The following is a 17,222-nucleotide window of genomic DNA, read 5'->3' on the forward strand; positions in this document are numbered from 1 at the left end:
TACACAAATCAAGAGTTGATAGTCTTACAGTGGCATGAAAAATAGTTCAACTGTAATCAAATTGTTACTTTAAAATTAAAAGTCAAATCCAATTTGTGCATTTGGAGAATCGTGACATTCCTATCCTGCACAGATAATAAATTAATTCATAAAATAATGTTATAGTGGGTCACCACTAGGGTTGCAAAGGGGTGGAACATTTCTGGTAAATTTACTGAAACTTTCCATAGGAAAAAAAGTTAACCAAAAAAGTTCCATTTAAAATGTTAAATGAGGAAAGAGCCCCTCTCCCTCCTCTTGAACATGTGATGGAGGAATGCACAGTCCATGTAGGGGGCGTGGCCTCGACGGGGGGGGGGGGGGGGCGTGACCTCGATAGGGGCGTGGCCTCAGCAGCCCTGCAGTAAGCAGTGTGCTCTATGCATGTGATTTAGGAATAGCAGAAATTCAAGTGTACTTGGATTAAATCTGTTTTTTTTAGTCAAGAATGATTATGCTAAAATATATTTTCCCAACTATATTTAAGTTCCCTGTTAAGGGCCAACCTTATTCCCTTTTATTCCCATAAATTCCCGTTTATTCCCATGAAAAGTTTCCAACTTTGGAAATTCCCAGAATTTTGCAGCCTTAGTCACTGCATATACTTTGGTGGCCATTCGTTTCCAGATTGGCTCGCCCAAATTAAGTCTATGTCTTGGAAACACTGTATACAAGTTGAATTTATAATTGAGCTGGCTACTGTACAGAATGTGACATAATGACAAATGCTGGTTCAGCCGGTTTACATAAAATCAAACCAGTTTAAACTCGTACACCAGATCAGAGCAGCAAAACCAAAAATCCACCCAAATTAGTTTTAAACCATTGAAACAAAACACTACTTTGATTAACTATGTCGGACAGAGAATGTCTTATAAGAACTTCTAATGATTGACCAGAATTAGTGAAGTGAAAAATGAAGTAGATGTCTTGAAAAAAGATAAGATGAGATGAGATAAGATAAGGTTAGATAAAATAAGATATTCCTTTATTAATCTCATAACGGGGAAATTTCCAGTGTCACAGCCCCAGTCCATGGTCACAGCAGCAAAAAGTACATAGCAAAAATAAATCAATAAATTACATATAAATAGAAACAAGAAATATTAACCAGACATATAAAGTATTAACAATCTAAGGAAGACAAAATACAAAAAAAAGTATTAACACTTTAAATGATAAGAAATGTAACATTAGGAACGATATGTACAGTATAGACATACTCAACAGTTGATAGAAGTCTCTGCCAGTTTTCACTGAAGTTGGTGCAGATATGAAAATATTGAACTGTTTATATACACAACAAAAGAAAACACTTTTGTAAATATGCCAATTCTCTGTTGATGTATTTCTGTTGTATAACCCTCTGCAGCTCCAGGAGATATATCCGCCTGGCTGATTTCTTGTTGCACTCTTTAACAAAGCTGCTGTTTCCTTATAAATAACTTCTCAGAGTACTTTTCCACTTCAGCTTCAAACAGCATTTTGTAACCATTGTTTTCTAAAGCCACAATGAAAAACACTGATGTCCATTTGAGCCTTTTCTCTCTCACATAAGTGCACTTACTGTCAATTAGCAAACCACTGTCTCCACAATGCAGCAGTGCAGATTTTTATTATGCTAATCTTTAGGATAGAAATGAACAGTGTTAATGTCACCAGTTAGTTGTGTAAAAAGTAGAAAAAAAGGAAGATTACTGGAGTAAAAAATCCACATCTGTCACCCACAGAGACACAGTGAGCCCCTCGGCTCCCGGCCTGACTTAACAAATCACAACTGCTTCACATCTTGTGCGCCGAGGGTGCCTCTCCTCGTGACTTCCATTTTGCAACAAATGCATCAAACCGCACACTCTTTCCTCTCCTGTTCTTGTGCGGCCGCTTGAAGACGAGACGACAAATTTGGGGAGTCAGCGAGAGGAAATTGCATAAATGTAACTAGACTGTTCTGTGTGGCCTCGACGCTTTTACTGACACACAGTGTGACACGGAACGTAGCTGCACAAATCTGTAGGGATTGACTTTATATCCCTCGTTTTGTTTTAACATAATTCATTTTATGTCTTCGCACAGCTGGAGTTAAAGGGGAACGCCCAGAATTGCAACAGCACTTAATGAGGAATCAGCAGCTTTAGCTAAAATTAGTTATGAATTAATTCATTTTTCATGAATTCCTATTCCCAGTGTGTTAGATCAAGTTTTTTATATATATTTTAAAGACCTTGGTGCCTGAAAAACCCTTTCTAGAGATCATCTTTCACTCTTTAACCCTCTGGAGTCCCTCTATTAATTGAAAATACACATGTTTTATTTACAGTAATAACTTTATTGATATATGATATGTAGACAAGCTGAGAAAGCCAGTTAAAGTGCAATCAAAGGAGCTTTCACAGTGTGCCATTTATGTTTCTAGACCATTTTTAAAATGTGAATTTTCTTTCTAGAATGAAAACTATTACTATTTTTAATTTATATCCAAATAGACTGTTTTGCAGTTTTATTATTTATCATTATTTATTATTTTTTCTGCTGTTTTTGTGTGTATTAATGGTAAAAAAAAAAAAAAAAAAAAAAAAAAAAAAAAAGACATGTCTTTTGTTTGTATTTTCGGTTCCTGGCAGCTTTATACTTTGTTAATTAAAATAAAATGTAAAATCTGACTGATAGCCAAGTTTGTGTGGAGAAAAAGGAGCCATGCATGTGATGTAAGGACAGACTGAAAGATGCTAAACAGAGACAGAAATAATGCATAGGAAGTTGACGAATTTGAACCAAAATCTCCTGGACTTCAGAGGTTTAAAGGGGCGATTCATCCTAAAATCAAAAACTCATATTTGTTTTTTGTTGTTTTTTTTAGATTGTGAGATTTCTGCCTTCTCTTCAATATAATAATACTATATGACACTTGACTTGTGGTGCTAAAAGCAGCAAATGAATACATTTGAATACATCAACAACAATGCTTCTTTCTCAAGATAATCCACAGACTTCATTTTGAGCTGTTTCATGTTGGAACTATTTTCTTTGTAGGGTAGTTTTTACATGAATCTGCTCTCAACAAGGTCTGAGGAATATCTTGAATAACGGGGTCATGGTTTCTGGAAAGAGATATCTGCAGCTGTTGAGTTTTTCAGATGTGTTTTTTTGGGCTTTTAGCACCACAAGCGAAGTGCCATCTACTTCCATTATACTTGACAGAAGGTAGACATCCACACCAGCCTGATCTCACTCCAAACTCATCAGAGACCAACGCTCAAGGCACCTTTTAGTGTTTGTATGAGACCAGTTTTCCAATGTAAACCCATTCACAACAATATTAGACACTTAGAGTAACGGTCGTTATACAAATAGAGCAAAGGTCCATTCAGGTTTGATGGGAGTGCTGGACTTTGACCCAGGAGACAATATCGTCACACTGTTAAAATAATCGCCTAAGTCATTTTTTGTCAAAATTGTTGTTTTTTTGCCTAAATCATCTCCTCATGACGCCGGCCACCTATGGTAAAATCACCTACATCCTCAGTTGATCAGATCATGTGATTTTACCCCTTTAAGATCTTCACTTCTTTGACAATTTGCCACATTCATATGCATCAGATAAGAACCCAGCAAAGAAGAGCTAGAGGGAGATTGTTTAGTTATCAGTTTAGTTTATCAGTGTTTTATTGTTGACACTAATATTGGTAACACTTTACTCTAAGGCAGGGGTCTCAAACTCAAATTACCTGGAGGCAGGATCAAAATCACCAAAAAAGACACAAAATTACTAAAAAAGACACAAAATTATTAAAAAAGAAAGAATTAAACTAAGAAGTGTGTCTCTAAACTAAGAAGAATTAAAGAGACCTTCCACACACAACACGGTAACGTGTCATTCATCTAAAACTCACATTAAACTTTCGTATCAAGGTGGGGACCACAAAATATCATCACGAGGGCCGCAATTGGCCCGCGGGCCGCGAGTTTGAGACCCATGCTCTAAGGTGTCTACATAAGAGTGACATGAGTGTGTCATAAACATAACATTGGAAGTGTCATGAACATTAATGACACTTTGAAGTAACATTAATGCTCATGATACTTGTCATGTCATGTTTCTGACAGGCTTGTGTCACTCTTAAGTAGACACCTTCAAAATAAAGTGTTACCATATCTTGCTTAAGTCACAAAGGCATGTTGTTAAGTGCAAAAGTATTTGTTTTTAAGCCCAACCCGGTTCTCTTACTTAGTCAAGTGGTTTTATTTTATTAAAGTTTTTCCTGCATGTAACTAGCAGAAACTGACTTCCACCATTCTAACACAAGGCACCTTTGTGTCTGTGTTAGACGAAGTCTGCGACAAAGTTGCAGTTTCTGACTAGTGACTTGAGAGATGACAATGTGTTGCCATGCGACCAATATCTCCAACACTGTTCATCTCTCACCACAACAATCTAGATTGATAAACAGCAATACAGGTCAGGTGGAAAATCCATATTTTAGATTAAGTGGTGCACTGTTCCCTTAATGCTCTTTTTGTCACCTTTGCTCATTTTTCTCGGCAGTTCCAAGGAAAACATTTTCCACTTTAGGGTTCAAGTTGTTCAATTTATTTCCATTGTCTTGTAAATTGCACAAGTGAGCAACATTTTAGCCCTGTTCGCTCTTTTATGAACAAACATTATTTCTCTCTTCAAGGGCATCCGTGTATGTGTGTGTGTGTGTGTGTGTGTGTGTCTCCTTTATAATTAATGGGTCCACACCTAATACATGTGAGGCTTCACACACACACACACACACACACACACACACATACACACACACACACACTGAACAATTTACCAAGAGGGACTGTTATTCTGTGTGTGAGACAAAACCTTCAGTGTGTTTTCTTCCCCCTGAATATGTGTGTGTGTGTGTGTGTGTGTGTGTATGTGTGTGTGTGTGAGGTGCCTGTTTGTAGTAATTACTGCTGATGCCATTTATAGTTTACACAGTACGCTGCATTTATAATGATAAATGTTTGGAGCCTGGAGTCCCCAGACTTTAGTAGAGTTAGATAAGTGTCCTGCTTACAGCCTCATTGCAAGAACGAGTATTGCTGTATAATAATTCAGTTTTTCACTCCTCTTCTTTTTCTGCAAAAACCTTGAAACAAAATTGTTGTATTTTTATAGCGAAACATGCCAAACTCTCAATGCTTGGGTGTTAAATATTCCCTGACCACAGGCGGTCGTGCATCATCTCTGCTTATATAATGCAGTCTATCAAATCTGATGAAAGACTGAGTAAACATCGGAATTCTTTTTTGACACATGGAGACATTTTAGTCATTCCTCAAGACGTTTTAAAGGCACCCTGTGGTGTTTTCTTGTAAACAAACTTCAGCATTTTCTTCCCCATAAAACATTTGTAAATCTGCATTGTTCACATGCTTGTTTGCTATATTTATATTTATTGCTTTATCTTTGCAATAAGTTATTTTCAACATTCAGTATTCCAGGTTTTCCTCAATTAGTTTGTTTTTGATCATCATACATCCTAATTTTTATGTTTTCCTTTAATATTTTTTAAATAAAATCCCTTTTTGTGTCACTACTCTTCGGGCGGCTGTGGCTCAGTTGGTAGAGTCGGTTGGCTCCCAACCGAAGGGTTGGTGGTTCGATCCCTGACCGTTGCAGCCTACATGTCGAAGTATCCTTGAGCAAGATACTGAACCCCAAATTGCTCCCGATGCTGCGTTCATCGGTGTGTGTGAATGAATTCCCAGTGGTGGCAGGTGGCACCGTTTAGGGTAGCCTCTGCCACCAGTATGAATGTGTGTGTGAAAGGGTGAATGAGCGCAGTCTGTAGTGTAAAGCGCTTTGAGTGGCCGCAAACCGACTAGAAAAGCACTATATAAGTGCAGGTCCATTTACCATTTACTGCCCAACATGGGTCAAAAATGACCCACGTCCATTTTTTAGCTAAGTAGCTTGCTAAGCTAACTACTCAGCTAACTTCATGGCTAAGTAGTTAGCTTAGCAAGCTACTTAGCCAAGAAGTTAGCTATGTAATAAAACAAAAACTTAAAGTATGAGAAGCATAATGGAAATAATGATCTGTTGTTATCAAAAAAAACTGTATTTAAAGAATACTTGGAATATTCAATCATAACATAAGTTGATATCAAAAGATAGAGCACAGAAACACACAGCAGCATTAAATAACATGGAGAATGAATGAGGGTAATTTTTGAGCCATGTTGTGCATTAGAAGGGGGGTCAATATGTTGTGCATCAAAGGGTTAATTAGTCTCCTTTCTGGCTACTTTTTCTGTATTTCTCTGCACTTTTTTTGAAAATCGACAGACACATAGTTACCCCCTCCTCGGTCCGAAACCTCTTTGCTTTTTTCCGAAGACCGATCTCGAGTACTACAATACTGATTTCTTTACTACATCTTTGCTTATGTTACATTAACTCTCATTTGTATGTCGCTTTGGATAACAGCGTCTGCTAAATGACATTGTAGATTGAACTTTTCCACTGCTGCTCCAACTCTCTGCAACTCTGTCCCTACACACATCCACAATTCAGACTGTCCAGACTTTTACTAATCTATCTTCTATAGTTTAATAAAGTCCCCTCTGGAAGGGTTATCGGGACAGGTACGGCGGATACAACTCCAGTCGCTTTTATTATTTTTATTAAGTCCACATACACAACAAGCATCCACACACTGGGTAACTGCTACACTACGATAGCCTACCACTAGTTAGCTTATTAGTGGCGTTAATTAGAAAATTAAACAGTGACGTTGATTAGGTTGTAAACCTGTGATGCAAACATAAACACAAAAAAAAACAGAATTAATTAATGAAATTATACAATAAATTGTTATACAATTATACAATATTTAAACACTAACCATGCTAGTCTGCAGCTACTCACCGGCAAGGCGTACCAGTCCTGACTGGCAAGTGAATGAAAACAAAACCAAAAGGTGAGACACATGCTGGGAAGTTCTACACGGACTCACTCCACGCCTTCAAAAATCAACTCAAAACCTTTTCAAAACAACTTACAAGACCTGAACTCATAATCTCTGATCTCTGTTTAGTTTTTTCTGCATTTTGTGTTTGTGTGTGCCTCAAATTTGTTGTGTTAAGCGACATTGAGTAACTTTTAAAAGCGCTATAAAAGTCAAATTTTTTATTATTGTTATTACTTTTAGCCTCGAGAGCGAGTTGAACTTTTCCTGACTCCGACAATAACAACACATAGACACACGGAGCTGTCTGTCATGTTTTACCAACCTCATTCTGTGTCAATCAGCGAGGAGAGCTCTCCCTCTTATCTTTGTGATTAATATTTGTGTGCTTTGGCTCTTCTCTTCAGATATAAAAACATATTTTTCACCAGTGTAAAGCAGACTTCAGGTTCTGCTCTGCAAGGCCTCATATTGATCCCTCACTCCTGAAACTATTTAGTGTCTTCTGCTGAGAGAACCCTTTTACTTTATAGCTGAAACACTATTTGTTTTGTTTTCCAGCTAAAATGTTCTGAGTGATTCTCTGTGGCACATATTGATTTTTAATTCCTTCTTACTGGGTATCATCCAACTCTGTCTTTCTCCTGTCTGTCTCACCGTCTCCTTCATGCACACAAACACAGAGAAAATGACTCCAAACAGTCCCTTTTTTATGGATTGGTGCCAAAAGCTACCAGATTAGTTTAAGATAATTTTCACACACATTTGAAGTCCCCATGCATACAAAAGCTGCTGTGCTTCCCGCTGCAATCAGATACTGATCAGGACAGTTTAAAGGAATCGAGGTCCTGCTGCGACGAGAGCAGCTCGTTAATTGTAAAAGAAAAGTGGGAGGAAAGTGCAAATACAAGGCTGATTATGCACCAGAAGTTATGTAAGTTTAAAAAGGGGACAAACAATAGTGAAACTGCATGAGTGCTTGCCTTGCAAACATTAAAAAAAAACATGCAACCACATTTATTGTTAGTGCTTAAACCAGGGGTCTCAAACTCAAATTACCTGGGGGCCGCTGGAGGCAGTGTCAAAAAAGACACAAAGTTACTAAAAAAAGACGCAAAATGACAGAAAAAAACTAACTTACTTAAAAAAAGACACAAAATGACAACAAAAGAAGACACAAAATGACCAAAAATAATACACAAAATTACTACAAAAAGACACAAAATTACAAAAAAAAAGACACAAAATTACCAAAAAAGGACACAGAATTACCAAAAAAGACACAAAATTACTTTTTAAAAAAAGGACATAAAATTACCAAAAAAAAGACACAGAATTACCAAAAAAGACACAAAATTATTATTTTTTTAAAGACACAAAATTATTAAAAAAGACACAAAATTATTTTTTTTAAAAGACACAAAATTGCCCAAAAAAAAAGACCAAGTTTGACATTCAAGTACAACTCCCACTGGAATTAACTTTTCCTTTTTTCCCCCTATATTTTTATTTATTCATAATGTGTTACAGTGCTTAGTTCCCTCTGTCTGTAGGAGCATGATTGTTTTTGTTATATGTTATTTTATGCACTGTAAGCACCTTTCGTGCAGCTGACTTATTTTCGTCATGCACCCAAACATTTGAAAGCATTTTATTCTATAAAGTAAGCATGTTTCCTGTATTGAAATCTACTGTATTTTGAACAGTCCATATGTTGTAGTTGTATGAGGATAAGTTATCTATAATAATAATCTATCTCTTCAGACACTTTCTAGAAAGAAACACTGCTGTTGAGTTTTTTGAAATGTTTTTTGTGACACTTTTAGCACAACAAGCCAAACCTCATTACATTTGAGAAAATTTGAGACAACTCTGCAACCAACATCCTCGACTCTGGGCGCCTCAGACCAAAACGATCTGGATTGATGAATTGCACTAGAGGTTGGAGAAAAAATATGTTTTATTCGGGTGAGGTCTGAAGGAAATAAAAGACAATCGAAAGGACGTGGGTGCAGATTGATTTTGACACCTAAAGAGATCACACACTTGCAAATCACACATGCAGTACTGATGCATGGTCAAAACCTCTGAAGTCCAGGAGATTTTGGTTCAAATTTGTCAGCTTCCTATGCATTCATTTCTGTCTCTGTTAAGCATCTTTCTGTCTGTCCTTACATCACATGCATGCCTCCTTTTTCTCCACACAAACTTGGCTATCAGTCAGATTTTTCAATTGATTTTAATTAAAGTATAAAGCTGCCGAATATACAAACAAAAGACACAGGTATCTATGGAAATGTACCTTTTTTTAAAAACCATTTATACACACAAAAACAGCAGAAAAAATAATAAATAATAAACCTACAAAACAGTCTATTTGCATGTAAATTAAAAATAGTAATAGTTTTCATTGTAGAAAGAAAATTCACATTCTATAAATGGTCTAGAAACATAAATGGCACACTGTGAAAGCTCCTATAATTGACTTTCAACTGGCTTTCTCAGCTTGTCTACATATCATATAGGGTGAATTCAGGTAATGTGGGACACTTTTTGCAATTTTGACTTTGTTATATTTTTCTAAATTTAAAAATATTTTATGTAATTTTAGTCACATGACACCCATACATGACTATATTTACTTTAAGCAGGAAATAAACCAGCCAAACCTTAAGTGTCCCACATTACCCGAATCCACCCTGTAGAACCTGATAATGTAATAATTTCCCGATAATGTAATAACCCTGATAATGTAATAAAAATCTGCACTTGAGTCCATTGAAAATGTAATAAAACCTGATAATGTAATAACTTCCCGATAATGTAATAAAATGCATTTCCCAATAATGTATTACACTTTTTTACCAATAATGTAATAAAGTATAACACCAAGCACCTTTAGATTTCAAGAAGCTGTTGAATGCATTCGTGTGTCGTCATGGATACCTCGTTTGTGAAAAACGGATGAACGGGTGAAAAGTTAATAAACATTCAACTTTGACCTGTTGGTGGCGCTAGAGCTCTTGAGCTAGAGTAATGGGTGGTCTGCTGTTAAATTATTACAATATTGGGGAATTATTACATTATCAGGACTTGTGAAATGAAGGCTAACCTGATGTTATACTTTATTACATTATTGGTAAAAAAAAAGTGTATTACATTATTGGGAAATGCACTTTATTACATTATCGGGAAGTTATTACATTATCAGGTTTTGTTACATTTTCAATGGACTCAAGTGCAGATTTTTATTACATTATCGGGAATTTATTACATTATCAGGTTCTACACACCCTATAAATAAAGTTATTACTGTAAATAGAACATGTTTATTTTCAATAAATAGATGGACTCCAGAGGGTTAAAGACACAAGGAAGCGTTTAAATAGATGCACACCCTCACATGCACTTGAACAAACATGCACATTAGAACAGGGAGGTGAAACAGTGCCAGCGCTGCAGCAGGTGGCCGAGGTGAAGTATGATGACAGATTAATGAGTTGAGAAAATGTGCTCTGAGAGGATCAGCCAGCCAGTGAGAGGAAAGAGGCTCCAATTTCTGACTAAGACTCAATTTGCATTGTCTCCTATGACTTTCACTCCTACCTGTCCTGTCCACCGTACATCTTATTCTCTCCGTTTTATCTCCTTGTGTTAAGTTAATGCATCTTATTAGTGGAATCCATTCACAGAGATTTATCTGAGCGCTTCTGTCAGATGGTTTGGAGCATTTTTTATTTTTTTTTTTGAGTCAGGGGGATGGTGGCGCCACAGCATACAGAGCAATATCTGCTGTTTCTTCACTCTCCAGCTCCTCCTGGGACACCTGGGGTTCCCTCTTAGACGAGCCGGGGTGTCCCAGCTTCTCCTGGGATGTATTCTTACTATATCAGGTGGTGTTGACGGCTTTTTTTTTTTTTACATTCAACTGGCAGCCTTTTCTTGACTTGTCCTTGTCCTTGTTCACTGACCTTTTCAATTCTAAACACAGTGTGTGGAGAGTGAGTGGACAGCAAAATAGCGGAGGTAAAGAGCATACGGAGGTTCCAGTGAAACCTCGGGCTGTCTGCGCTGACAGAGTGGGTCAACAAATGCAGCGAGGCAAGTCTGGTGTCAGATATTTCTGCAGGTGATCCCTGGGGCTAACACCATGGCTGAAACTGGGAAAATACTGTTAGGTCAAGTGGCTTTGATAACCTATTTTAGGCAGACAAGAGTGCAATAAAGTTGGACACTTTTAATGCAGATAAAATAAAAATTCATATAAATAAAACTGAGCTTGTTTCATGTTCTTTAGCCCTCTATGGTACGGTGTTGCCCTTTTTTTTGTTGCCATTTTTGGCTTGTCAAATTTCTACAATGCATCGTTTTGAGTGATTCAATACTTGCAAAATGAGGGAAGAGTATAGTGAACCAATAGCAATGCTTTAATTTGTCACATGACCTCCAGGAGGCCATGGTGAAACTCTATTTTGCAAACTTTTCTAAAGGAAACAGCTTTGCCATTTTACGCCACAAAAAATCACTCAAAACATAATTTCCTGAACCTTTTCCATCTGGAAAAAATATATTCCTACTGATAGGTGAGTAAACCTTCATTTTTCATAGTTTCATACACTTATAGACTGTTTAAGACATTCATTTCAATGGGTCGTTGGTTCAATGGTACAATGTTGCCTACAGGCAAATTTCAGACAAGAAACTGGTTAAAAAAGTTCCTTTTTTAATGTTTTTCAATTTTAAATGTTATGTATTGTACCCTGTTGAAGCTACTGAATCTTTTACACATGTTTGTTGAATAAATTATGTTAAAATTAATTTTAAAAACTCTTTTTCACGTGTGCTCCGTTTTGGTACAATGTTGCCTACGGGCAACAAACCCCAAAAACTTCAAATATTTAGTCTATTTTAAGACAAAAAAAAAAAACGCTCAAAACATTTTTTCCCTAACTGGCATCATAATGCGTACCATAGAGGGTTAACTCCTGTCTTTCATTTTAATTGGAGCTCTTACTTTATGTCTTTACAGGCATTATAATTCAAGGTTTGACAGATTTTATGCAATGAAAACTTAAAGAAACAAAAAGATAACAAGACCCTCTGTATCCCAGGCAGCAGACACTACCCTGGAGCTGCTCCCTGCACTATAAGTAATGGCTTGTAAAGCATTTGTTGCCATGTCACGTCCTGACCAGAATAGGGAGGACAGCATGTTTTTCCTGGAGATGTAGAGACCTGCAACACCTGAAAGAATCCCTGAGAGGGAACATCTATGGGAAGGCTCCACTGGGCCGGCATACCACCGAGAGGAGGTGGGTTTCCATTTGCACATTAAAAAAAAAAACAGGGTTGAAATGGCAGGAATTTGCAAAGTCTTGAAATAGTGCACAAAAAATATTAATGATCCATTGCAGTGGTGGAAAAGTTGGTGTACAAAAGCAAAAAAAGTGCAATGGGAACAGGTATAACAAATCAGGGATGGTTTGTTATGGTTGAATTCAACATCCACTAAGGAGACAAAAGATAGCAGCAGATAAAGATCGCTACACACACAGAAATGTCATATTTCCATCTATTTTTCTGTTTTTTTGGTTTTCACTGTTTAAAAATCTTAAAAAAATAAAAAAAGTTAAAAGTTTTCATAAAAAGAAAAAAATGTAAAATAAAATGTAAAAAAAATTAGTGTCATGTGTAACCATTGTACTTTATTTACATCTCAGTCCAGTGTGTTCTTCTTTTGAATAGACCATACAAAGTAAATCATAGAATGTAGTCTTGGGTTGCAGAGATATTCCAGTATTGCGTTAAATATAATGATTGTTATCATACATCAGACGTATGCTTATCTACACTATTAAAAAAAATATATATATATATATATATATATATATATATATATATATTATACATTAAGGCTGAGTCCTTCCTGCAGCGGAGCCGGGTTCGAATCCGGCCTGAGGTCCCTTTGCTGCATGTCCTCCCCTCTGTCTCCCCCTTTCTATCTATCACTTTCAATAAAAGCAAAAATGGCAAAAAAAAAATATCTTTAATTTTTTTTTTTTTAAATAGTATTTTTTCATCAAATCAAAACATTTAAAAATGTGAAATAAAATACATTTTAAAAATCAATGTCATGTAAAACCACTGTATTTTATATGTAGGTATTTCTGAGGTACATAAAAAATTTTAACCTGCATTTTTTTAGAAAAATGAGTGAATTATCCTCATTGAACCATGATCTGTGAGAGGTTGCTCCATTGCACTAAATATTGATTAAAATGGTTAGAAATGGAGTTATTAATTAAATATAAACAGTCTTTATTGGGATTTTTTAGTTTCTGACTCTTTTGGATAATTAAACATGCCTGACCCACTAATATTATTGATCTTATTAGAAACGAACATAACCGGAGGGTTAAATGACATCATCTTGTTGTGCTTTCTTCTTCTGCAGTCTATATGATGGTTCTCCAGCTGGAGAATTTGTGCCATTTCTTACCTTGATGAACCAACTTGCCATTGCATTGTGGTGCCTGCAAACAGTTGTATTTCATTTACAGATTATCTCAAAAGTGTGTTCAAACTTGCTGTATGTTAGGATTGAAACTTGGCAGCAGGCATGAGAAAGCTGCCATTAGTTGAATCTGAGAATCTTGGAAGTTTTCTCAGGAGTTGTTTTATTTGATCTAGTGAATTTTTATCTTGAGCTTCAGACAAACCATCATGCACACTGACTGCTAATGCTTTCTTAATTTCTAAAATTACAGACATATTTGGTACACCACTAGTTTGTAACTAGCTAGTTGGTTCTAAGAACTCATGGTGTTTTTGTTTTTTTTGCCGAACTTATGAATAGCAGCAGATTTGTGTCAATGAAGCAGTTTAAATTTCATCATTTCAGGGCATCTTGTTTGGAGGAATAAGAGATTCCATGTCTCCTTCATTCCAAGCATTCTGATGTGTTTAGTAGCAAATAGCTCTCTGGCTGCATTGCATCCCCCTTGCACACTTGCACATTTGCATTCTTGTACATGTGCACATGATTAGATTTTCTATTTCCCTCTTCTAACTGTGATTTATTATGTGGATGTGTTGTTGATGTTGTCTTGTATTCTGATTTTATGAACACTATGGCTGCAAGACAGAATTCTCCTACTGGGACAATAAAGATAACCTTGAACCAGATATACAGTATATATAAATATATTCGATATAAAAGTGTTGAGTCAGCGCAAACATTCAATAACTATCCGAATAAATACTCGTCTGTATATGCAAACTTGTATGTGTTTCTGTATCTGGCTGCACGATTCCTGTCAGGCCTCTGCATCGTCCTTGTAGTTGGTTGTTGGTTCATTCGGAGGATCTGGTCCGTCCATACCTGCCGGCAATCCCATCGCTGCTGTGTCAGCTTCCAGCTCAGCATCACTTCTGTGCATGGGGCCCATGGGTGCTCAGTATTCCAGATTCAGGGTGCAGGAAGACAGCAGCTCAGGACAGAGCAACTCTATTTTTACAGTTTTACCTGCAAAACAAGACATGCTTCCAATGTGTTTTCATCAGAGACATCACAAAAAAACAAGTCTTGCGCAAATTGAATCAAGGTCACAACGATGGGGTTTTGTCATGAAAGCTTGGAACAGAGGAGCCGTGTGGTGAAGATTTAATTGTGATTGACGCTTGTTGTTATTTCCAATGAATCGTCTTTATATGAGACAGTCTGTCTCTGCAGCAGCTAGACTGACCTTGTCCTGAGGTGACAAACTGGACACCTGACATCTTACTTCTCTCTTCTTGTCTTTCACACAAGAATGCACACACACACACACACACACACACACAGGCATGCGCGCGCGCACACACACACACACACACACACAGGTGCAGGAATATGACAGACATTCTCTCATCACAAAGACTTACCTTACACACACATAGAGGCTGGCTTTCCAGGCAGGTGGACACACACACACACACACGCACGCACATACACACACACACACACACACACACACACACACACACACACACAGGTGTCTAGTGGTGAGGTTGTGGGGACAGTTGATCCCCAGACAGATTAGGCTGCAATCTGAAATCTCCTCAGGCCAGCCCTGAGATCATGTGTACACACACACACACACACACACACACACACACACACACACACACGGAGTGCCTCCCGAGCTTTAAAGTCACAGACTTTGGACAGGCAGAAGTGACTTTCTAGTTGGAAAAACACCAGAACTTTGTGGAACAATCCAACCATTAGAGAGTGTTTAAAGGCTGCTATCAGGAGTGAATACTCAGATTGCATAGAAGTCTATGAGAAAATTAATGAGTTTTAAGTCTCAATCGCTAGTTTCAACTTGCAATTTCAATAAGCCATCTTTTGGCGAATTAAAATAAATTGTATTTTAATTATTTTCTAATAAATATAACAAATAATAAAATATTTTTAAAATAATAATAAAATAGTAATGAGATGATTTAATTAGGCTGTTTTAGGATGAAGAAAGTATATTTTGACAGTATTGGATTTTCTCATTAAAAATCCAGATCTCATATGATTTTTTTGTAGTTTGAAAGCCAGAAAAAAATAAAAAAATAAGAAATGACCGAGCATAAATAACGTCACAAAAACAATAAGTAGTTATTGTATTGCTACTGGTGTTAATGCCAGTACATTCATACTCATTCAAGGAACTCTGGAAAACCGTAAATGACTGCAAAGTTGTGATGCTGAATTAAATGCATTATTTTTTTGCATGTAGTGTCCCAAGTATTTTGGAAACAGGGCTGTTTAATTGAGATTGTGCCATGCACTCTGGCAGGTTTTGCAGGTAAAAGTAAACTGAGTCGACCTCAGAGGTGAGAGGAGTCATTGGTGTGAAATAGAAGTAAATTTTGTGCATCTCTGAGAGAACAGAAATACAAAGCCAGAAATTGAATCAATCTCCATTGAAATCCATTGTTTCTGCTGTAAATCCAAACTGATCGCAAGCTGCTGTTCTCCATGAAGGAGCAAGCTGCAGAGAGCGAAAGGTTTGATTCTTAAAATAGATTTTTGGTGGATTCCTCGAAGCTCTTGAGCCATTCTTGCATCATTCAGAAACCCCTCCAGCCTCCCCCTGCCCTGAGAGGCTGCTATACCTCACATTAAAATCAGTGGGATATTAGTATTGGCCTTCAAACGCTTGCATTGATCTGAGGTGACGGGCGAGATCCACCACGCTGTCAGATCAATAGTTTAGTGAAACCTTTACTAGAAATAACCCTGTGTGGAGGATTCTCTCCTCACATGTCGTGATCAGATGAAATGTGTGAAGGGCCACTGGTGTTTGATTATATAACAGCTGCTTTTTTTCCTCAGCACATTTCATTATTTATCCGCTGTGTATCTTTTGATGTGCCAAAGTTACCGCTCTGCCTTCTACAAGCACATTTTATGAAAGAGATCAAGTCCTTGAAAAAGTCTTTGCTAGCCATTTAGGAGTAAGCTGCTTTGAATTGTTCTTTGAAAAGTGTGTGTGTGTGTGTGTGTGTACACTCAGCAGGAAACAGATTCAAGGTTTTACAATCATTTTTCACTCTTTCTTTCAGCTATCTGGATGGGTTTTTTTACCTGGAAAATGTCCTTAAAATGTTTTTTTGATTCTAAGAAATTGCAATAAATGAACAAGAGTGCTTTCTTGGAAGTTTTGATTGTTTTCTGTCCTCTTTCTCTTTCTGCTCTTTATTTCTTCTGTCTCTGAATTCGGACAGTATAGTCATTTTTCACTCAGAGTAAACACCGTGTTAATGTTCTCTCGTCGCCCATTAGAGGATGTTGTACACGAGGGGACCCTTTTTCCTTTTGTACTTCCTTTTAGTTTCCTTTCTTCTCTCGTCTTCTAACCTGATGTTTTATTTGTGTTTTGCAGGTTCGACTACCAGGAGCTGCTCCACAACTCCAGTTTCTGCCTGGTGCCCCGGGGCCGACGTCTTGGATCTTTCCGCTTCCTGGAGGCCCTGCAGGTGTGTTTGTGTGTGTGTGTTTGTGCTGCTGTGGATTATGGGATTAAATATTGTAGATCTGGCCGCTTTTGTGTATGCAAGATGTGAACATAAGAAAATGGTCCCTCCTCAAAAACAATAATATAAGGTGTTTGTACAGGCAGCAAAATATTACTCAAATTTATGCTTTATGCTTTTTGTCTCTGTTTAGCATCTTTCAGTCTGTCCTTACATCACATG

General features: G+C 37.1%; 1 protein-coding gene across 1 annotated transcript in view; it reads left to right on the plus strand.

Moving 5' to 3' along the window:
* LOC131991322 (exostosin-1) overlaps positions 1 to 17,222 on the plus strand; it is a 365,225-nt gene that overhangs the window by 264,527 nt on the left and 83,476 nt on the right. Inside the window, exon 4 of the mRNA XM_059356692.1 lies at positions 16,910 to 17,003. Within this exon, the coding sequence (XP_059212675.1) occupies positions 16,910 to 17,003 (94 nt within the window). The remainder of the gene's footprint in view (positions 1 to 16,909; positions 17,004 to 17,222) is intronic.

The sequence above is a fragment of the Centropristis striata genome, chromosome 18 (assembly GCF_030273125.1).
Source record: "Centropristis striata isolate RG_2023a ecotype Rhode Island chromosome 18, C.striata_1.0, whole genome shotgun sequence".
Classification (NCBI taxonomy): domain Eukaryota; kingdom Metazoa; phylum Chordata; class Actinopteri; order Perciformes; family Serranidae; genus Centropristis; species Centropristis striata.